Raw genomic sequence first — 25250 nt, forward strand, 5'->3', positions numbered from 1 at the left:
AGAGATAAAAATATATCAAAAGGCAAAAGGGGATCTAGATATATATAATAATTGTCCCGGGACGTCCGGCAGGAAAATCAACTATAGCCATATGTGCCCTGCAGGGGGTAACCACCCTGCTTTGCGCAATAAATACCCGCTAAATGCTATACACTAAGCATTAAGTGACAAATATCAAACGATTCGCTATTTGTTCGAGGCTGCAAGGGCACATCATCCATAATTCAAAATCTAGGGTCATAAAAATGAAAATAAAATTTTATTTTATCCTCTCTCGATAATATATAAAAAGTAATAGTTAACTGTATTGTAACTGATTTAAGTACACTTTGATTAGACAGCAAGTTCACTTTTTTTATTTTTTTGCATCATTTTAGTTTATTGTCGCAATTTGTTTAGTAATTTTTTTCAGAATTTTCATTTTTTAATTATTTAATCTCTTTATATCCATCCTTTGTACAATTCATATTTTCAGTATTTTCCATGAATATCAAAAATTAGAATTTTTGCAGCTTTTATAGAAATTTGATATTTTTCCACTTGGATAAAATTCGACAATTTTTCTAATTTTCCTGATCTGTGGAAACTATTAAATTAAAACTCATATTGTATTTGTTTTTATATGTTACAAATGTAACTATTAGAATTAGGAGTACGTAATGTACGAAAGGGCATGTCCCATTTTTTTCAAATAATTTAATTCTTGAAAAAATATCATTTAATTATTTCTTACAAATTATTTAACGAATGATTTTATTTAAATATTTCACAATTAATTCAATTCTAAAAAATTTGCTTTTATAATATACATAAATAGATTATCAACTTCGAAAGGTTTTAATTTGAAATATTAGAAAATTTCAATTTTTAATGAATTTAATTAGAAATTTTAAAAAACTAAGATTTTTGAAAAAATTTTAAGAATCCAATTCTTCTGAAATTAATTGAACTTTTGTTATGTATACCTATACTTAATTATTATTAAAAATGATAAATTTACAGAAGAATTTTAGTTAAAAACACTAAAAAAAAATCGAATTTTGGAGAACTTACAAATGATTGCAGAAAATCAATTTTTTTTCAAATAATAAAATTCTTTCCCAAAATTCAATTATATTCAAAAAATTTTTAAAATTCTCGCAAAAATTTCAATTATTTTCAAAAGTAATAAAATTCTTTCTAAACAATAAAATTCCTCTCCGAAATTCAAATATTTTCAAAAATTTTAATAAAATTCTTAGGAATATTTTAATTATTTTCAAAAACTTTTCAAAAGAATTTAATTAGTTAAAAAAAATTATTTTTATAAATGATAAAAATTTCACAGGAATTATTGAAAATAGAACTTGCAGAAATTAAAAAAAAACAATTATTTCAAGTATTTTTATAAATTTCTTCGCAATAATTTCATTATTTTCATTAATAAATTATTCAATTATTTAAAAATTTGTTGATAAAATTCATCGTGAGAATTAAACTTTAAGAAACATTCAATTATTCAAAAAATTATTTTATTTTATTAAAATTATTTGAATTTTCGTAGAATTTTCTAATAAAAATTAATTAATTTAAATTATTTTTAATAGAATTTTAATTTCAATTCTGTTGAAATTAGTTGAATTTACAATTTTTTTTTTTTATAAATTTCTGCAAAATAATCCAATTATTTTAATAAATTATTAAACTTATCGCAGGATTTTAATTATTTTTGATACAATTTTAATCGAATTCCTTGCGAGAAATACGTAATTATTCTTAAAAATTTTATTAAAATATTTAAAATTCGTCAAAAGATTTCAATTATTTAAAAATTTGTTAATAAAATTCTTTATGAGAATAGAAATTTTGTAGAATTTTCTAATTTAAAAATTAATTTCCGAATAATCGACTTATTATTTATGACAATAATTGAATTCTTGCAACGAATTTTATTACATTTTTTAAAAATAATAATTGAATTCTTTTGAGAAATTTTACTACTTGTAAAAATAATAATTGAATTCTTGCAAAGGATTTTATTAGGATTTTTGTAAATAATTAAATTTTTTTAGAAAAATTTTATGGTAATTTAAATTATTATTTATTCATGTTTTATAACAATATTTTTATAAGTTGTTTTATTTCAAAAAGGTTTAAATTTGGAATTTTTGAAAATCTTAATTCTTGTAGAAAAATTATAATAATGAAATATTTATATAAAAAAGAAGTTGTTGATGTTTTCGAATAATTTTACAATTAAAGAAATTCGTAAATAAATGTAATAACAAAATATTTTTTTGAGTAAAATTTTTTCCTAAATTTCTAAAAATTCAAAGTTAAGTTTTATCTTTAATTAAAATTTATAATTGACAAATAGAATTTATAAACATTTTTTTCCTTTATTTAAAAAAAAACTTTGAATTTTATTAAAACAATCAGAATTAAGAAATAGAAATGTTGCAAATTATTTCCTTATGAAAATTGAGAATTTTTTACAAACGGGAATATGTAATGTTTTTTTCCCCAAAAGGAAATTAAAGTGGAAAAAGTTGAATATTATCAAAATAAATCAAAACATTTCGAAAAAGTCATCGAGACCTGAATATAAATACAACAATAAGTGTCTTTTGACCGGTACCATTTTTCATAAATTTCTTTTTTTTTGTAAAACGACAAAAAATGCAAGTAAAAAATAAATCTCTCTCTCTCGAAAAAAAGCCTAACGATTTCCAGATTACTAAAAATTTACTGGACCGGAAGAATACATATAAGGGTGATATATATATTTTTCTCAATTTGGAAATGATTCCAAAACGTTTGACATGATGAGATTCACGGATGGTTGGCTGATCATATTATATTATATTAAATCCATATTCACTGAATTGAATGTGAAGGGTTCGTGTGCGAGGAACATACCGAGTGTAAAGAGTAGAAAGAGGGCTGCAGGTGTGTCATATATATTTGTTTATCAGGCGTGAAATTGGCGCCCCCCAAAATGAAAATATCGTGTGGGCAGTGTTGCACCCCAATCTGGATTCGATACCTGGATTCAGTCTAAGTGACTCACGCTCTGGTGTTAATCCGCGAATGCATTCGGCTAAACGATGCCATGTGTACAAACACTGACAGCCGGTCCCGCACTTGCTAGTTAACTTAAAGGGTGGCTTAAACCAATGACGCAACACCCCTGAGAGGAGAGGACCATCTTTAATAAACAATACCAAACTTCCCTCACTGTATCTACAACCTACACAACGTAAACAAAACATGACAATAATTTGTCAATTACTAAACAAAACAGTGCCACGTCTATCGAAATATTCACAATATGTATACACATTGCAGTGTTATTAATAATGATAATAGAGTTGTGCAAAGTTTGGTTCAAATTAAATTCCGTTCCATTTTAATGCGACCCGATTCGAAACAAATATCAAAAATTATCTATTAAAATATTTAACAGTACGTCATCATTACGTATTAAATAAGTTAATAGATAGTTTTTGAAATAAGTTGTGGCCCCAAGGGTTATAAAAACGTTCAAAAAAAATTTAATTCTTTCGAATAAATTTAATTCATTCTTCATGGAAACGAAAGAAAGAATTACATTTTTTTTGAACGTTTTTATAACCCTTGGGTCCACAACTTATTTCAAAAACTATACGGAAAAAAATTTAATTGATTCAAATAACCGATTAATTTACTATTATCAATTAAATATTTACTTGAATCAAATAATATTTGTTGGAGTCAATTAAATGGTGTTATGTCTACAGGAATTAAAATATTTCTAATGATTTCAAAAATAAATAATAATAAATAATAAATAATACTTGAATAATAAATAATAAATAATAAATAATAAATAATAAATAATAAATAAATAAAAATAATAAATAATAAATAAAATTATTCAAAACTTTAATTATTTTATTTTATTCAATTCTAAATCAATTTTTATTAGAAAGTTCTACGAGAATTCAATTATTTTAATACAAAAATAAATTTATTGAATAGTGGAATGATTCCTAAATTTGAATTCATGAAAGAACTTTATTAACATTTTTTAAAATAATAATTGAATTTTTACGAAAAATTGCATTAAAATTTTTAATAATAATAATAATTACATTCATTCAAGAAATGTAATGGAAAATAAATTAAAAATAATTATTACAATCTACGAAACAAATTATATCAAATTTTTTGAGGTAATTGAATTTTTTCGAAGAATTTTATTCAAATTTTTAAGAATAATTGCGTTTTTAGCGGAATTAATTTAAAATTACATTAATAATAATTGATATCCTGCAATGAGTTTTATTATTTATGAAAATAATTGAATTTTTGTCACTGAACTTTAATAAAGTTTTTTAAATAATTGTATTCTTGAGAAGAATTTTAACAAAATATTTTTAAAGAAATGATTTTTTTCATAAAATTTTATGAAAATTAAATATTTCTTTGAAAATTGTATATTATTTATAAAAATAATTAAAATCTTTAAAAAAAATTTTATTAAAATTATATTGAGAAAATTTCAATTATTATAAAGAATTCCATTAATTTTTTTTTTAAATAATTGAATTCTTGCGAAGAATTTCATTAAAATTTTTAAGAATAGTTGCATTTTTCGCGCATAATATTTTAATAAAAATAATTGAATTCTTGCAACAATTATTATTAAAATTTTGAAAAATAATTGAATTCCTGAGAAGAATTTTATTATTTATAAAAATAATTGAATTCTTGAGAAGAATTTTATAGAAATCTATTTATAAATAATAATTGATTTTTTTTTTTAAATATTAGAAAAATTCTGTTTTAAATAATTGAATACCTGTGAAACTTTTTTTACTATTATTGATTTGTAAACGTAAAGATTTTAAAATTGTGAAAGAACTTTGACAAAAATTATTAAAAAATAATTGATTTAAAGAAGAATTTGAGTTAAAAATTCTGGAAAATAGTAATTGAATTGAAATAATGAAAATTATTTTGAAGAAGTTACAGTACTTAAATAATTAAATAATTTTATTATTTATTATTCGAGTAGAATTTTCTACTAAAAATTGATGTAAAAATGAATATTAGTTAAAATTTTAGATAATTATTGAATATTAAAAGCATTATAGCGTGAATTTTTAGAAATAGTTAAATTTAAGGGAATTTGAACCATTATGACGTCACAGTTTTAGAACACATGCTTTGCGCAAACTGTGACGTCATAATGGTTCAAATAACCTTAAAAAATGTTAATTGATAATAAAATGTATTTAATTATTATTATAAAATATAAAACATGAAGAAATCGATTGCTCCAAGTCGAAGACTCGGAGTGATTGATTTCTTCATGTTTTATAATAAATATTCTCCTAAGTTGTTTAATTTAAAAAAAAAACATTGAAAATTAAATTTAAATTAAATTTAAAACAAAAAGGTTTGAATTTGAATGTTTTGAAGAATTTTGATTCTTGCAGAAAAATACTAATGATTAAATATTTATTAAGAAAAGAAGTTATTGATGATCTCGAATCATTTTGCATTTAAAGAAATTAGAAAATAAATCTAATTAGAACATTTTCTTGAATATCTAATAATTTCGAGAGGGAGTCAGAATATTTATTAGGAAAAAAGTCAAAATTTTGTCTGGGAATCAGGGAAAAGACAAGGAAAGACAAAATTAATTTTTGGTGACAACCCTGAATCGATTAGAATCGAAATATTTTTGTTCCAGCCACATATGTCGAATTTAGTATAAAAAAAGTTAATTAACAAAATAAACAGGAAGCACAAGGAGAATACAAAAGTGAAAAATAATAATTGAAATTAATTTTGCAGAAGATTTATGGTCCCCAGTGTCCTCCCTTCTCTCTCTCTCTCTCTCAGCAAAAGATTAACATTATTTTACCGTTCACGTACATCGAAAGATCAGAGCACTGAATGTTCATTAGGTCCATTCGGGATGATCCAATAAAAATCATTGAATGCTAATGTAATTATCGCGAGCATAAATCCCTTCGGGTTAAGGAGGATGATTTGGGGTTAGGAGCAGAGGCAAGGGAGTAGGCCGCCCCTGCAATTAGTCCTGCCAATGACTCTTGGTCAGGGGTTCCAGTCGACTTCCGCCTCGGCCTCAATACACTCTCAATGCCATTCGCAGTTATATTACGCAGGGACTAATATTTGTGTCTTGTCTTTCTTCCTATTAAATCAAACTTTCTCATTACGATTAAATTTACTTTACAAGATTCTATTCATTTCTTTATTCAATCGTTTGGCTTAAACCAATTTTTGTTAAATTGAATTCTTCGCTATTTAGTATTCTTTGTACATGAATTTGGTATTATTCTGTTAGTGTGTAATTTTTTCTTCTTTTTTTCAAAAAACGCTTCAATGTATTTGACACTTTTCAGTGTTTCTGTACATTTAGTAAAAGAATTTTTAAAACAAATCGAAAACAATCGATTGTGAATCTGACATTCGTTTTTCAAAATTCAAAATGGCGGATACAATATGGCGGACGAATTTTAATAAGCTCATTGGACTCGGTTGAAACTACTAACACAAAGGCAGGCCTCACACTCACCTACTAAAACTACTATTTACTACTATTTGGATACTTTTTCTTACTTGTTACACTAAAAGCTACTTTTTTCCATGTTTGAGAATTTACACTACTTTAAATTTGTTAACAGAAAATAGAAAAAATAGAAAAATTATTTTTAAAAAATTAAATAAAGTTATTGGAAAAAATTTAATTATTTTTACAAATTTTTCGTAATTCAATGATTTTTAATATCTACTATTTTAATAAAAAATTTTCCAAAAGAATTGAAAAATTTAAAAAAAAAATGTTTATAAAATTCAATTATTTTCCGAGAAATAACGTAAAATTCTGGTTCAGATCTTGTCATACTCTGTATCAACAAAACTACAATTATGTTAGATTTCGTCAGAGTCCGTCAAAATCTGTCACTGATGAACGCGTGCGCAAATAGGTAAAACGCTCAACTTCGCATGATTTCGTAAAAATCTGTCAAGTAATGTTCAAATGAATCTAACGGAATCTTAAGTGAGAAGTATTTTTAACTGAAATTCCTCTGAAAATCCATTATTTTTAACAATTAATTAAATATATATTAAAAATAACATGATCCGTTACATTTCATGTGTAAGATTAAAAATTTTAGTCTTATTGATAAAGTATTTTTATAACCTATGATCTTTGTATTTTTTTTACATTCTTAATTTTTATTTTTACATAATAAATAATAAACATTTGCAACAAATAAAAATTTGAATTAAAATCTACAAAACAAAAAGTAAATTTGCAAAAATTCTCTTGTTTCAGGTTGTGCTGCTCAACACGCGCTCTTAGGAAAAACAAGAAGGCCCCGAACAGCCTTCACCTCTCAACAATTGTTAGAATTAGAAAAACAATTTCGACAAAACAAATATCTCAGCAGACCAAAGAGGTTCGAAGTGGCCACCTCGTTAATGTTAACAGAGACGCAGGTAAAATTTTCCTTTACAAATTCAAATTCACAAAAAGAAAAAAAAGTTTTCAAATACATTTTATGTTCTATACACAAAACTTTCCTTTCTCCTGACGTTTCAATTAATTTGGCACATGAAATATCCTTAATTCCTTGAAGCAACATTGATTACCAGTGTTTGGCTAATACTTAACTTAAACAAAAACCTCCATTAGTCTAATTTTATTATTCAAGCAATTTCTCACTGGATTTGTCATTTTCTAAGCCAAGAAACGCCTCAAATTCCTTTATTCTTTCTCATCGTGCACTTACTCCAAATGAGAAAGTTCGTCAGACGATAAATACTAAAAGTGTGAAAATTGGGGAGAAATGAAGTGGGGTTTAAGGAGTGGAAGAGGAAGTGGAAGATGATTTTCGCGAGTGGAGGGGCAGCAAATGGAACACAGCGAGGCGAGGGAGGAAAAAGACCCTTGAGAGAAATCCCGGAATAATCCGTCCCTCCGAAACTCGCATAGTTCAACAACTTAAACATAACTCTGAAGCTTACGAGCACTGACGGATCGCTCGGCAAACAGACCTGAAAGTCTGAGTTATGGCGGCTCAGTCCCTGATTTGTTTCGATATTTTACCGATTCTGCTTCGAGCTTCCGTGTATGAAGCCATCGATTTCCTCTTTTCTGGCTTCCTTGCCTTCGTTTGCGGAACTCCGTGTGCCTGCAGAACATATATACCTACCTATATCAAAGTCAGACAGAAAAAGAGAGATTTAAATTTTACACGAAAATGGAATGAAAATCAACTTCAGTTTCAGCGCTCTTTCTCTCACTTTCTTTCTCTATAATCTCATTTATTCTCGTCGTATATTTTTCCTATTTCTTATAATAATGTATTTTCAAAACAATGTTGATTTCTTCAATTACTGATCCTAAAGAATATTCTGATTCACTCTAAAAATTATTAGATACTCAAAAAAATGTTCTATTACACAATTTTCTTGAAAGTATCAAATCGATACTTAAGTAGAACAAATTGATGTCAAAAATTTAGATCAATTTTTGATATGATCCAAATTTTTTATATCAATTCATTGCAATTTGATACTTTTAAGTTAACAGTGTACATTTACTTACGAATTTCTTTTATTGTAAAATTATTCGAAAACATCAATATGTAATTTATTTTTTAAATAAATATTGAATGATTATTATTTTTCTGCAAGAATTAAAATTCTTCAAAACATTCAAATTCAAAACATTTTGTTTTTTTAAAATTAAACAACTTAGGCCCAATGATAAAATAATTATTTTATATTCAAAGAAATCAGATTTTCAAAGATTTTAACTTAAACCTTCAGAAAATTCAATTATTTCTAAAAATTTGAATTATTATTATAACTTCTCCAATATTCAATTTTTATCTAAAACTTTAACTGAAATTAATTTTCAAATATATTTTTATTAGAAAATTCTACGAGAATTCAATTATTTAAATGCAAACATAAATAATTTATTGAATAATTAAATGTTTGTGAAGAATGTTATCAAAATTTTTGTTTTAATAATTGATTTCTTTATGAAGATTAAATTACAATTCTTGAAAGTAATTAAAATCTTGTGATGAATACTACTCTATTTATGAAAATAATTATTGAATTTTGCAATGAATTTTATTAACATGCCTGAAAATAATTTAATTTTGTCAAAGGATTTTTTATATTCATTTACAAATAATTATAAAAAAAATTAAAATTATTAAAAAAAATTATACGACAAAATTTTTTAAGATTTTAATTTGAAATCTTTTCAAAATTCAATTTTAAGAATAATGTCCAATGAGTTATTTTATAAAGTTTCAAATAATTGATTTTTTTCGAATTATTTAAGCAAATTCTATTTTTAAGAATTGAATTCCTGTGAAATTTTCATTATTTTAGAAAATAATTGAATATTCGTGTAGAATTTTGTCAAAACTGTTTTTAAATAATCGAATTCTTTTGGGAAATTTTATTAAAATAATTGATAATTAGGAAAATTTTTTGAAAATAATTGAAATTTTGCAATGACTATTATTAAAATTTTTGAAAAGAATTGAATTCTTGTGATGAATATTGTTATTTATGAAAAGAATTGACTTCTTCGGAATGATTTTATTATTTATGAAAATAATAATTGAATTGATATACAAATTATTGAATTAGGAAAAATTTTTAAAAATAAGTGAAATTTTGCAATTAATTTTATTAAAATTTCTGAAAATAATTGAATGTTTGTGTAGAATTTTATTAAAATTTTTCAAAATTCAATTATTTTTAAAAATCTATCCTATAATTCTTTTAATATTCATTTATTATCTGAAATTAAAACTGAAATTGAATTTTACATCAATTTTTAAATTAATTTTAATTAAATTGTATTAAAAATAATTGAAATTCTGCAATATGAGTTTTACTATTTATGAAAATAATTTAATTTTTCCGAAGAATTTTATAAAGTTTCAAAGAATTGACTTTTTTCGAAATATTTATGCAAATTCTATTTTTAAGAATTGAATTCCTGTGAAATTTTCAATATTTCTGAAAATAATTGAATGCTTGTGTAGAATTTTATCAAAATTTTTGTTTAATAATTGAATTCTTTTGGGAAATTTTATTTAAATTTTTGAAAATAATTGAGATCTTGTGATGAAATACTACTATTTATAAAAATAATTGAAATTTGCAATGAATTTTATTAAAGTCCCTAAAAATAATTAAATTCTGTCACAGAATTTTAATAGTAATTTATAAGGATAATTGAAATGTTGACATCAATTTTTTTTAGATTTTTTGAAAATAATTGAATTCTTGTAATGTTATTTATGAAAATAATTGAATTTTACAACGAATTTTATTAAAATTCATGAAAATTAATAATTGAAAAATTAATAAAATTCGCGGTAATTTCATAGTTTATGAGTCAAACAAAAAAATTCATAATTTTCTTATGAATTCTAAAAATTTAATTTTTACCATTACTTTCAATAAAAATTCCTGACTTTTCACTGAATTCCCTAAATTTCCTGACCTGTGGCATCCGTGAATTAGGATCGTTTGCTCTCTTATCGAATAATCGTGTTGTCTTTTTGAAAAAAACACGAAAGTGATTTTTTCAATTAAGTTGAATCACATTTTAAGATCTAATCGATCAATTAAGAGCCTAATTCGGTCAAGTGATTAATTCTGTTTTGCGATAAACTTTTGATGTATTATTGGTTTATTTCGATTAACACACTCGTCACTTTTCGAATTATGTATTTTTTTACAGCAAACCTTCAAGTGCGAACCTACTTTTATCTGTTGGTTGAAACATTATTTTTGTATTTTCTTATAATTTCTAAATTATCAAAAACGAATAAAATAGTTCTTAATGATTTTTAATTAAATTTAATGAAAATTAAAGAAAATTAAAGAAAATTTTGACAGAGAAATTTTAACAAAATTTGAGATTTTTTTGTACGTAAAATTTGGAAAAGTTGTTCTTGTGTTTAATCTCTTGTTCGACTTCGACGCTATTAAGCTAAAGTTCAGTACACGCAGCTTAAGCCATATCACACATATAAAATTGGAATGTGAGACGAGAGAAGACGTAAATCAAAAAGACGAATACGGGAACTCGATTTTCCTCCCTTATCCGAAAGATACGATGTAAATCTTTTGGACAACATATCATGTCTAAGCCAACCCCTATCTCATCCCCGACTCCATTTGTATTACCTTCCACCCTTCAAACATGTACCTTTATTCGCCTTTATTCGCACTCACACGAATACAAATGAGAGTCATTCAGGTGTTTCGTTCTCGTTTTTCCTCCGCACTCCTTCGTATTATTCCGCTATACTGTTTACCTAAAAATTATCCTTCTTTTTTAATTGCAAAAATCGACAACTCCATTTATTTCTATATTTATTACAAGTACCTATGAAAAAAATATAGAGGAACTTTTACTAAAAAAAAGTAAAACTTTAATTTTCATGGCCCTAAAGTTGGCATAGAAGTTTATTTATAAAATCTTTTTTATAAATAATAAAATATTTATAAATAATAAAATTTTTTTTATTACTCAGAAAAATGTTCTATTGCTTCTTTTTTTTAAATAAATATTTTCTCATTATTATTTTTCCATATAAGAATTAAAATTCTTCAAAACATTCAAATACAAACCTTTTTGAAATTCAACAATATTAAAAAAATTGTTATAAAACATCTTTAATTGTTAAAATAATAATTAAAGATGAAACTTTTTTAAAATTCAATTATTTCTAAAAATGCATGCTATAATGCTTTTAATATTCAATAATTATCTAAAATTTAAAAAAAAATTAATTTTTAAATCAATTTTTTGTAGAAAAGTCGACGAGAATTCAATTATTTAAATACTGTAACTTCTTCAGAATAATTTTTATAATTTCAAATTAATTACTATTTTCCAGAATTTTTAACAAAAATTCTTCTTTAAACAAAATTATTTTTAACAATTTTTAACAAAATTCTTTCAGAATTTACAAATCTCTTTGTTTACAATTATTTAAATTTAGGAAATTTCGTCGACTATTCAGTAGAAATACTTCAATTAAATATATATTTGACAATACAAACTACAAATAATTTTAAAAAAATTAAAATTTTTCATAAAAGATTATTACAAAAAAATTGATAATTATAAGTTTAAAATTCAAATTTTCAGAGATTTTAATTTGAAATCTCTTCAAAATTAAATTATTTCTAAAAATTGCAATTATTTATTGTAAATTTTCTAAAATTCAATTATTTTTATTACGATGTTATTTTGTTTGGATTTGTAATTTTAGTGAGATCTTATTTTGTTTTTTTGAAAAAATCCATTCATATAATTATTTTTATTAGAGTTTTTTTTACTACAAATTTTCTTTCAATCAATTATTTCTAATAGGTAAATAAATAATTACCTAATAATTGAATTTTTAAAAAAATTCAACTGCTTTCAAGAGAATTATGGAATTAAAATTTTTCAAAAAGATCTGTTTTACAGAATTGTTAATTAAAAGTATAAAATATTCAGATTTTTAAAGATTTGAATTTGGAAACTTTTTAAAATTTAGTTATTTCCAAAAATTTAAATTATTTGCAACTTCTCAGAAAATTCTTTTCAAAATTTATTTATTTATTTTTAAGAAAAAAATTTTACTTACAGAAATTCAATTATTTTCATAAATAATAGAACTTATTGCAGAATTTCAATTATTTTTAATACAATTTTAATCGAATTCCTCTAGAAGTATAATAATTATTCTTAAAAAATTTATTAAAATTCCCCGAAAAATTCAATTATTTATTTAAACCTCTTCAAAATTAAGTTATTTCTAAAAGTTGCATTTATTTATAATTATATCTTCATGTTTTATGATAATAATTAAAGATGAAACCTTTTCAAAATTCAATTATTTCTAAAAATGCATGCTATAATGCTTTTAATATTCAATAATTATCTAAAATTTTAATGAAAATTAATTTTTAAATCAATTTTTAGTAGAAAATTCTTTACGAGAATTCAATTATTTAAATACTGTTACTTCTTCAAAATAATTTTCATAATTTCAAGTCAATTACTATTTTCCAGAATTTGTAACTAAAATTCTACTTTAAATCCATAATTTTTAATAGTTTTTGAGCAAATCAATTTCCAAAAAAATTAAAGTTCTTCAAAAAAATTCTTTTGTTTATAATTCAATTTTAAACAATTTTTAATAAAAAGTATGAAAAATTCAAACTTTTAAAGGTTATAATTTGAAACCTTTTCAAAATTCAATTATTTCTAAAAATTCACGCTATAATACTTTCTTTCTAAATTTTAATTATTTCATTTTTCGAGAAATTAGATTAAAATTGTATTTAAAACAATTGAATCTCTGCAAAACATTTGATTAAATTGAAAAAAGTTTTTGGAAATAATTAAAATTTAGCAAAAAATTTTATCAAAAATTTATGAAAATAATTGAATTTTGCGTAGAAGAATTTTATTATTTATGAAGGTAATTGAAATTTTGACGAGAATTTTTTTAAACTTTTGACCATAATGGAATTTCTGCGAAGAGTTTTATTACTTTTGAAAATAATTGAATTCTTGAGACAAATTTTAATAATATATTTCTTTCTAAAATAATTGAATTCTTTTGTGAAATTTTATTGAAATAGTAGATATTAAAAATAATTGAATTTTGTATAAATTATTGTAATTAAGTAATTGAATTTCTACGAAGAAATTTATTGAAATTATTTTGAAAAAAAATGAATTTTTAAAAAGAATTTCATTAAAATTTTTGAAAATAATTAAATTCTCTTAAGAAATTTAATGAAAAATGTATTGACAATAATACTTAAATTCTAATAAATAAATTATAGGAAGCCTTTTTAAATTAATTGAATTTCTTTGATGAATTTTAATAAAATTTTTAAGAATAATTACATTTTTCGAGAAATTCCATTAAAATTGTATATTAAAAATAATCAAAATTCTTTAATGAACTTTATTATTTATGAAAATAATTGTAAACCTATGTAGAATTTTATTATTTATGAAAATAATTGAATACATGGTAAAAAATGTTATTCTTAATGATAATAATTGAATTATTGCGAATAAATTTATAAAAAAAATTTGTAAATAAAATTTTTGGGTAATTTTTATTATTTTATTAATTCATTCAAAATTTAATAATAATTTAATTTTTTTTTTCATTCACAGGTTAAAATCTGGTTTCAAAATAGAAGAATGAAATGGAAACGGAGCAAAAAAGCACAACAAGAACCAAGATCGGGCGGAAAGGCAGATGATACGGGAAATTCGCGTGACAATGGAAATGATGTTTCAATAAATGTGTCCGCCGCCACGGAAGACTCGAGAGAAACCTCCCAGGAGAATTCGAGAAACATCTCCGAACTTCAAGAACCTCTTTATCGTCCCTATGTTGTGTAAATTCTACGAAAAAGTTAAAATAACAAAAGAGACTAAAATCAAAGAATTCGGTTGACATAAACCAGTGTAGCAAAATGTATGATAAAGAATGTGTGCTCACTGCTCAATAAAAAAAATTGATGTAAAAAGTGTCATAAATATATATAGAGATAACAATTCTCATTCGTTTTTACTTTTTTTTCATTTCAAAAATAGAAATTTTTTCCGCATTTTTCGTAAATACTCCGAACATTTTTTTACAGAAAATTATAAATTTTTTCTACGAATAATTAAAATTTCCTGTTACAAAAATAGAATAAAATTGAAGCACTTCTGATACATCGATTAAAATTGATTGTTATTAAATTTTTAGGACCCGCTAGTATTGTTTTACGCTTTGTAATAAAGTAAATCTTTTTTTGAACAAAAAAAAATCGTCGTCGTAAATGTTTTGTTAAAAAAAGGTAATAAACATTCCATATTGTCGTCGCAAAATCCAAAGATTGTAAATATAAATAGGACTAGTTTTAAAGTGTATATATAAAAAAATCTCGTTCACTCTCAGATCTACTAGTTATAAATAAATATAGTTTAAAAAATTGTGAAGAGTGTGTTTTTAAAAATGAAAAAGGTATGTGAAGAATGATCTGAGTTTGTTTATTGATGAAATTTTACTGATGAAAAATAAAATATAGATGATCAAGCTGATACACGTTCTTCCATTAATTGCAATTCAATTATCCAATTGCAAACATTTCTGTTATTTTTTCTATAGTTGACAATTATTTGTGTTTTTATATTTTTCTATATTATAAATTCTTCTTTATTTATATTTTAGAAAATAAAATATCTTCAATTACGATTAAAAAGTTGTTCTTCTTTATTTTTAATGGTTGCATATGCAATTATGCATCATAATAATATGAAAATAAAAGGTTCTAAATTAGAGCTGATTTTCGGTATTAAAATAGAACCAAATTACGATTTAGTACCCAAAATTGGTACTAAATTAGTACCTTTCTTTTTACAGTGAAGACATTAAATAAGATTTGACCACTTTCCATGTGATTCCGTTTCGATTTTAAGTAACTGAAACTATAATGGAAAATAAAATATTATAATTGCCAAACATTCAAAATTAGAGGCAAATATTTATATAGTTACGTGTACAGAATATGAATTAAGTGCACAAAATAAAAATATAGCGAATGTGATGCAAAAAACCTATAACACATAATGCTAAAAGTTCCTAAATAAATTTTAAAAAATTATTTCTAAACTGTCTTCATTTTCCCGCTCCAATTATTATTTTCAATTACCTCTAATGTTTTAAGTATTATATACCGTAAAAAATTCTAAATAATTTATTTCGAATTAAATCAAAATCGACGAAGGCAATAACAATCACAAAAACTTAAGAATCAAAAAAATTATAAACTAAATTCATTTAAATTCGAGAAAATAGTTAAATCCTAAATTCCGAATAGGGTTCAACTAAAACTCTTTTTTTAAAAACCGTAAGAGAGACATTTTTTTTCACTATCAATTGTTACGTAAACATGAAACCAACGCTTTTTCAACTTGAGCCATTTTCTAAATTCACAATTCTATTTAATTTACATTTATTTCTCCTCTATTAACTAATTCTTTATATCCGACATGATTTTTTTCAATATATTTTTCTGCAAATTTTTATGTACACAAAATTTATAGTGAGATCTAGATAAGAGAAAAAGTAAACGCTTCTGAAATGTCTTGTGATTTTCAGTATTTATGATATGCTAATCTCCAGTTAAAAATTCTACAAAGCTCTGTGGGCTGCCACATGAAGCTGAAAACCGGAAACTGAAAACCAGTCGTTTGGAAATGCCACTGGAGGATAAGGGAAAAAATCATCGGTAATATTTGGTTATGCCAGAGATCGATATTCTTATATCTGTCCTTTTTTTTACATTCCCTTGAATAATATAAGAATCTACTCCAGTAAACAGTCTCCCGCTCTTTTATAAATTACATAAAATATGCGACCATAACTGTATATAAAACTAGGAACATTCACGAATAAAAAAATTAATTTTTCAATCTAAGACATAATAGAAAAATTATATTATTAATATAATTTTATTTTTTATTTAATTAAATAAACAATTTTTAAAATTATTAATAAACTGCAAAAACAAAACTCTTAAAAAACTCTTTAAAACTCTTAGTTTTAAAATAATCTATTTTTTCCACTTTATTTTCTTTAACTTCTTCAAATAATAGGAATTAATTACAATTATTTATTTATTATTAATAATAATAATTATTATTATTATTTACATTTATAATTATTTTATTATAGAAACGAAACAATGTCATATTATCGCTATGATTTGAAAGGAAATTCTTTGATTGTATAAAATTGTTTAAAAATGTTGCGCCTGTTAATTGGGAATTGCCTGACACTCAAGTAAATAAGGAGAAATTATTGCAATTCGGGGAAACGCGGCTGGATTCGGAGAAGCGGACCTTTTGGGGGGACTTTTGGCGAGATAGTAAAATGATCGTCCGCGTGATTTTGGGCCTCATTTGCACTTGGTTCTCGTAAAGGGGATTTTCCGCGCCATACTTTGAAGTCCGATGCCGTAGACCTCAAGTGTGGCGTTAATTTGTAAATGGGCGGAAAATTGTTGGAGCGTCGTTTGGATTGAATAGGCGGGAAAAGTCACACGGACGATCGTTTGGGAGTAAATTGAAGCTAATATAACTAACTTCTTTCCAGGCTAAAAAATACGGAAAGGATTCATTTAGAGGAAAAAGGAGGAAACATTGAGACCTCAAATCCTCAATAGAATTCCGGACGACGCCGTTTCTCCGCATCCACGCCGCTGCCGATATTCCCCCTGAGATCGAAGTCTGATGAGTATTTTATATTTTCTTCTGTTTAGTATGTTTTTTTTATGAATTTCTTAATTTCTAATCTATTTGTTTTAATCGACTCAATTTTGTTTATTATATTTTTGACCTAAATTGTATTGATAATTTGACTTGTGTGGTGAATGTGTGTATGTATGTGTAATTTTAACGTGGGCATAAAATTGTAAATTTAAATTGATTTTTATTTGACTCGAGTCAAAACGACTGTTTATTTATGAATATATTTTAATTTTGCATTTATTTTGATAATTTTTATTTCTCATGTTCATTCCTTTCAATTAATTATCTTGTCTTATAATTCTATTATTGTTTATTGTTTAATTTTATTGATTTCAATTTTGTTAAGTAAAAATTTATTACAGATTCATGTTCTCTATTCGATTCATATTCCGCTTGTGAGAGAACTTTCATGTCATCTAGGCGGCAATTTAAAAAACTGACTTAGCACGAAATTAAAAAAAAATTTAATTAATAATATATTAATTACTAACATATGATTAATAAATATCTATAATCTATAAAAAAAAGTGTAAATTTCTACCTAATATTTACTAGAATTCATGTAGAATTCTTTATGCATGAATATTCCCGAAACATTATTAGACATAAAACCATTAACATAAATTTCAATGGACGTAAAATTCATAACAAAAAAATTACTTGACATAAGTTTAATTTGACATAAGTCATTTAACATAATTCTCATTTCACATAAAATTCATTTAACGTAAAATTCATTTGACATAAGTCATTTAACATAATTCTCATTTCACATAAAATTCACTTAACGTAAAATTCATTTGACATAAGTCATTTAACATAATTCTCATTTCACATAAAATTCACTTAACGTAAAATTCATTTGACATAAAAATTTTGTCGCGAATGTTGTGTCAAATGAGAATTATTTAAATGATTTTTATGTCAAATGAACTTTAGGTCAAATGACATTTATGCCAAATAAATTTTATGTTAAATAAAATTTATGTTAAATGTTAATAGGTCAAATAAAATTTCAGGTATATTCATGTGTTCCAAAAATTCTATTGAATTCTAGTTAAATTCTATAGGTCGTTTATAAATTATATAAGATTATAAAAGATTTCAAGGGGGGAGGGGGTCTAACTATTTCACATTGTCAGTAGAAAAAATGGCGCTAATGTAGGTAAAATTTTTGTACTAAGAGGGAGGAGGGGTTAAAATTTCCAAAAATATGTCTTACGTAATTTATAGACAGACCCCCAACTACAATTTTTTCTAAATTTTTCTAAAAAAGATACACTTCACAGTACAACAAAATGGAAATAATATTCTTTAAAAACCAACTCAAGATAAAATGTAATCGTCAAAAAAAGTGAGGTGGCACTCTGCCAGATCACTTCATCTGTATACGCGAGGCAGAGACTAGTCAGCAGATAAATCTGTTATTTCCACTGAAAGAAGTTAAAGTAAGAGTAAAAAGAAAATTGAAAGTAATTTGATTTAACAAACTATACAGTTTCTTCTCGTTTACCCGCATTTTTCAACTATATAAAAATAATAAAAGCAATTAAATTATTCTCCCTTTTTTTCAATTTTCTTTTCTGACAACTAAGATCAATGTTTGCGCTCTGAAATTGCATTCCATTTGGACACTCAATTTTGGTAGCAAGAAATTTATGGTGCGGCAACATGGTAATTTGACAAATTGACCTAACGCATTATTCCAAACAGGGTGAAGAATACATTTTCATATCACTTTTCGTAATTGATATTTATCCTCTCTTTCATTTCTACTGCATTTAAGTCTTGTGGTACATAACTTATTCTTATTTCGGATCACCATATGAATTTATGATTTCAATGCGAAATTATAATTTTTTGCTACTCTTAGCAAATTCAAAATTATAGTAGAATTAGGATATTAGTTTGTTCTAATTGTAGTCACAGAGGATTCTACTTTCTTGAAATTGTAAAATTTTCCCTTATATTCAAAAATTTTTCTTGCAAACTCCATTGTGTGTTCAGAGTTTGAAATTCGTTTGCCTAGAACATCATTTTGAAATTGAGCTTCTTACTCGAGTAAAAGTTTGAAACTTGTTGTAAAGTATGTGTATATAGTACCAAAGTGGTAAAAGTAACTTTGAACGCCTTTGACTAAAAGCAAAAAGAGAGAGAGAGAGAAAGAGGGAAAGCAAAAGAAAAAAACATGAGCAAAGATATGCTAGTGGAAAGTCCGTTCACCCGTAAACTTTCATCAAAATCGTTGTCCAATAAACCCCACCCCGCACATAGCCAAATAATTCCGCATCCTTTCCTCCTCGTCATCCATTTTCAACGATTCATCCTTGCCTTGCTAACCTATCCTGAAGACGTTATAGCTCCGTTAAACTCTGAGAGGAACCCAGAGAATGCATGGGACTCCACTCTCTGGTCTTCCCCGAACCCCCAAAGTCGCGATTCCGGAAACACAATGGAATGAGAGAGGACTCGAGAGCCAAAGAGAGTCAGGAGGCAAAGCACTCATGTTTATATGCATTGTATTACTAAAACCCTTTTAACCGAATTACATTTAGCAATTCTACTGCTCTGCTTGTACCCGTGCGAGAAACTGTATTCGTAAACCTCTGCATTTCTATGTGTCTGTGTTCATGTTCGTGTACAATTGCGCCAGTGTGTTTTGCACATATTTTCACACACGAGTGCTTAAACATTTTTTAAGATAAAATGAGAGTTTATCATGCACTCTTAGAGAAATTAGTCTTAAACCCTTTTGCTTGTGCGAAACAGATGTGCACTATACATTTGTAGTTTAAACGCGAGTTTGATAAATTTTCCTATTTATAAAAGTAAATTTATGCGCGAGGAACTTATAGAAACTCTTTGTAAACTTGTTTAATGCCAAGAACCTTAACTAAGCAGAAAAGCTTGCACTGGAAGGGAAAACAAGGTCTCTTTCTCTCATCACCCTGTTCTGCGATTTGTTAAAATTTCATGAATATTTTGAAAACTTTTAAAAAATAAACATATCTAAAATTTTACACTTAACAAAAAATATGTATCGCACCAAAAATTTCCTGAAAATTGAAATTAACTTGACTGCAATCTTCTAAATCTTTTGTCACACAAAGCTCATAAAACTTGAAATAAATCTTTAAATATCCGCAGCTTTTCAATGTTTGGTGCAAAAGTTGACTGAACATTGCATCAAAGTGTAAATCTTCTTCTTAAATAACTTTAAGCTTAACCAACTGTTAGAACAACACAAATAGAAGAATAAGAATTAAAAACTAAAAGTGTCCATGAGTTCTGTTAACGTGAATAAAACAATAGCGTCCAACGCTCAAGTCAGAAGAACAATTCCCATTTTGTCCAAAAATAACTGCAACCAAAAATTAACATCAACTTTCAATAACAAAAGCAAAAATTAATTTTCTCTAAATGATTGACCACGTAATCTCTTGGACACACGCCCCTAAAAGGTAAACATAATATATAGGAGATAATGCAGCAATGCAGGAATTTTCTGAGTTGGAATTGTGTGTATTTGGGAACGTGATGTTCGCGTGACGAGACTGAGAGTAACGTTTCGAGTCGATGAATTGTGATGGTGAGGTTGCTGGTGGCGCGGTGCGACGTGGGTCGGAAAACGAGGAGGTGGATTCCGAGACGAGGAACGTGAGGCAGGGGCATCCCTTGAATCCTGATTCTCTTGGTAAACAAGTGCTCGGGTGATTCACTGCTTGTTCACTCCTATCGGGCGTCGTTTGTTTCTTAGACGCCGACGCCATTGCATTCTACCTCGTTTTCCGGTCTAATGGATTTTCGGAGCCAGCCCCGGGGAACGAAAATGATCCACTCTCCTGAATATATAGTATATATACTACTATTATTCCAACGAATTTGTCGGAAATCTATAAATGCGTATTAACATTTGAACCCAAATTTTCGAATGGCTCTTCGAACAATACCTAACATATTATAATCTATAACACTTTTGTGGGGGTGATAGTATTTGACCATCAATAACTTTCCATGTCTTTTCAATTTGGGAGGAATTCCTTTTTGGAGCTGATAAGTAGAGGAACGAATTTCTGATCATGTTTCTATTTCTGATGATGAAAAAAGTTTTGGTGGTGGGATCGCAATACGAAGTTCGATAAACTGTAGGACACAAATTTCCTTGGTATTTCAACCAATCGCGACCGTCATCATGGAATTTCAATTAATCGCGACCGTCACCATTGAATTTGCAACCAATCACGACCGTCATTTTGCTAAATGCAGCCAAAAAAATTAGTTGTTCTTCTATTAGGAATATTCTACTGTTTTGTTTTTACCACGATGATTGCCGAGCAAGTCTACGAAGTACAGTCGTGGTTAGCGAAAATAGCGCTTTAATAATCACAGATAGTAGCTCCAACATTGCATGGTGTACACCATCCAGTTAGTATATAAATCAGTGGAATTACTTAAAGAAGTTCAAACCTGAACCTTAGCAAAGAAAACATTTAGTTTCAGAACATAGTATAATTTTGAAGATAATCCCCTACTATATTTTACAGAACAAGCTAAAGGTCCAGGACTCTCTGGCCTAAAAATCTATTGTGATCAGCTATCGCAAGTCCCGATCAGCTTTCCTTGCCGAAAGTTCGGCATCTGTGCTAAATCTGTTCGGGACCCCAACGTCACAATGAAGGACAACATGCGTTCCGAAAGTGGGAGAGCAAAATGTTTTATATTTAATTTCAAATTAATGGGTGTTAACCCATTAAACATAAAACATTCTATATTCCACAATGTAGATTGAACGGACATTTCAATTCGCCTTCAAGAAAATGAAAATTGAGTTCTACTGTTACTATTTCTCATCTAATTGGATGTTTGGTAGGAGGTGGAAGGAAACAATTTCACACGTACATACATATACATACAGAGTTTTAAAGGTGGAAGAATGAGAGCGTCTGTGGGGATTAGAAGGAAGTTGGTCCACGCATATCTCGCGGCAGAAGTTGTCATTAGCGCTAACATGGTTACTATACCTCGGGATGGTAGTACCTGCCGGAAGGTAGAAGTCACTCCTCATCACCCAACCCCTTGCCATCTAGATACTCCCGCAGTAGTGCGCTTCAGAACAAGAGGGGATAATAAGATCTGCGACAATCAACCCGACGTCGGGAGTCGAGACGTCGACCCCTTGGGCGAGTGAACAATAGCGACGTCCGCCACGTTAGGTCCATGTTTCTCTTTCTCTCCTTCCTTCGTCTTCCTCCTCATCTCTCTCTTGATTTCTCTTCTCTTGCATACTCTTTATTCCACTCATGTACCTTCTCTCTTTATCAAATTACTCCTTTTGTCTCTCATCCAACTTTTTTACATCTTCACACTACTTGTTAAAAAAAAGGAGGAAATCCTCATAGGCTGACATTTTTTCTCTCGCCTAATTCCGAATCCTGCAGAAATTAATGTTTCCTCAATTGAGAATTGCGAAGCAATAAAACCAAATATTATTCAAAGAGTATTTTTAAGCCAAACGGGAAAAACTAATGAATTGAAGAACGAATAGAAATGAATGAGAATAGCAATTTTTAAAGTAAATGTAGATGTAAGGGGAAAAGAAAAGGGATGATGGTGGATAGCTAAATCCGATAATGGATAAGTTTGATATGGAAGATGTATAAAAAGTAGCGTGAAGATTGGTAGGCGCTACTTCCGCAAGATTGGTGGGTAAATATGATGAAAGGCGATAGATCACAACTATAATGATTACTTTCTATTATCTCCACTCCCCTTGATTTCTCACTACAATCTCCCTGATATTAAACGAGAGGAATGGAAATATTCAAAACGGATTAATTTGTCAAAGTAATTTCATCAACAAAAGGCAAAGCTGAGCAGAACAATAATTACAGAATCGAGTTTGTTTTTCAACTTCCATGTGTCAATGTTCCATACCATCAATGTGGGTCATCGAGCATTAGGAAAAATGTAATGAAGGTAATAAAAAGTTGAGAACTCTGCCAAGTGTAAAATCTCGTAGAGAAGCTGATCGACATCCCAGGGGGTAGGCAACCAACCCCCCCTTGGCCCTGGTTTCGAGAGAAAATACAGGGCAGGGGTAACGGTCCAAACGGGGCTGATTGTGTATAAGGGTTTGGGAGGAGTAAGGAGAAGCCGATTCGCGGAGGGTTGGCAATGCTGTGGTAGTGGCTGAAACGAGCAAAGAGCAAGAGCGACGTGAGGAGGAGGAGGACGAGGGGGTGGAAGTGGGAGACCAAGCTGGAAGGAGCTTAACCACATCGTAATCAACCTAAAATGGCGTCGAGAACAGAGAACAGAGAACGGTGGAGCCTCCTGAGGTCGCACCGCCATTGTTGATCACCCTCATCCTCCCTTAAAATACGTGCTACATAGCACACTTTGCTCTCGAGTGACGACGCAGCGCCCATTCGAATCAAGTGATCTCGATTCCAGCACTATTTATGGAAACTTTTTTTTTTTGCCTCCTTCTCATTCTGAATAAACTTGTTTGGAATCATTCAATTCTAGCTTATACATCCTTCGCGAACCAATTTTGCTGACCTCCTTTTCGTACCATAAGTTTAATCAAGTTGAAAGGAACACATATACTATTGTTGTATTTTTGTGGAGAAAAGGCTTGCGGAGCTGCTCCCAATTTTGGTTCAGTTTCATGGATTCTGGATGCTGTAAACTTTTTACTTTTTCTGTTCTATATCAGTTCTCTATATTTCTAAAAAGAAATTATAATTTTTCAAATAAAATCTCTTCAAATTTTTTAACCGAATGTTTTTCGCGAACAATAACCATGTTATTGTTCACGAAAAACATTCGGTTAAAAAATTTGAAGATTGATTTTCTAAATCTCTGGTGAATCTCTGAAGTCTCCTGGTGAATTTGTAGAATTTACTGATTCACTAGTGAAAATCACTGATTCATAAAGGAAAACTCAGCCTCTAAATTGAAATGTTCATCGATTCAGATTGTATAGATAAAATTAAAAAAAAAAATAATAAAAATATCGTGGTTCATTTGAACATTCAAAACTTTAGAAACATATTTTTACTTTCAGAAGTAAATTATTTTTAACTGATTCAAATTTAAAAAGTAATCTTCTTTTAATTCATTCAAAATAAATTTTTCTTTTAATCAAAAAGAGTCTTTTTTATTTAAACAATTTTTTTCTGATTCAAACAAATTTTCTTTGAATTAAAAAAATTTGTTCTTTAAATCAAAGAAATTTTAAGATTATAGGGTTAAAGAAACAATTCTTTAACTTTTCAGGTTTTCAATATTTAAATATATCTAAATATGGAAAACCTCATAAAATAAAAAAATTTATTAAAAAGTATCTTTCAGAAAAAATTCTTTTACCATTGTTAAAATTTATTCTTAATTGTAATTTAAAATGAATTTATTTAATCGATTGAAAAATACAGTATATAGGTATGAATTCGAAAATTAATATTCGATCAATGTTTCTTCCAAAATTATCTCATTTGATTTGATTGAGTACTTAAATACAATTTCTAAGTGCATTTATTTATGGCGTTTACAAAGCCAGCATCCTAATCGAAATTGCAGCAATTCTTGCTATAATATTTCTTCTAATGTCTTTTTATTTCCTTACTGGATACGTGACCAGGAAACAAAGTCTTGTAATTAATTCAGGACATATAATATATATATCAAACTGAGAAATTATTATATATATAAAAGTTGAAAAAGCAGAACAAAATTTATAGTCAATTAGTTAATTGAAAACGAGCATTCTATTTCTAATAACAAAAATAAGCATCGGTTATAAAATTAAATGCACTAAATATAACTAAATATTAAATAATAAAAATTAAAAATAAAATGTTAAAACAATAATGCAAGTTTA

General features: G+C 26.7%; 1 protein-coding gene across 2 annotated transcripts in view; it reads left to right on the forward strand.

Moving 5' to 3' along the window:
• The window catches only part of LOC122501618, a 47951-nt gene extending 31672 nt beyond the window's left edge, over positions 1 to 16279 (forward strand). Inside the window, exons 2-4 of one of the 2 annotated variants that reach the window (XR_006301579.1) lie at positions 7337 to 7500; positions 14240 to 15080; positions 16218 to 16279. Coding sequence is in view for 1 of the 2 variants with exons in the window: in XM_043611223.1 (XP_043467158.1) it covers positions 7337 to 7500; positions 14240 to 14470 (395 nt within the window). In the remaining variant the exon portion in view is untranslated. Of the gene's footprint in view, positions 1 to 7336; positions 7501 to 14239; positions 15149 to 16217 lie in introns of those variants that run through there. The other variant, XM_043611223.1, reaches the window with a different exon arrangement.
• The last annotated feature ends 8971 nt before the right edge of the window (positions 16280 to 25250 follow it).

The sequence above is a fragment of the Leptopilina heterotoma genome, unplaced genomic scaffold, assembly GCF_015476425.1.
Source record: "Leptopilina heterotoma isolate Lh14 unplaced genomic scaffold, ASM1547642v1 Lhet_212, whole genome shotgun sequence".
Classification (NCBI taxonomy): Eukaryota; Metazoa; Arthropoda; class Insecta; order Hymenoptera; family Figitidae; genus Leptopilina; species Leptopilina heterotoma.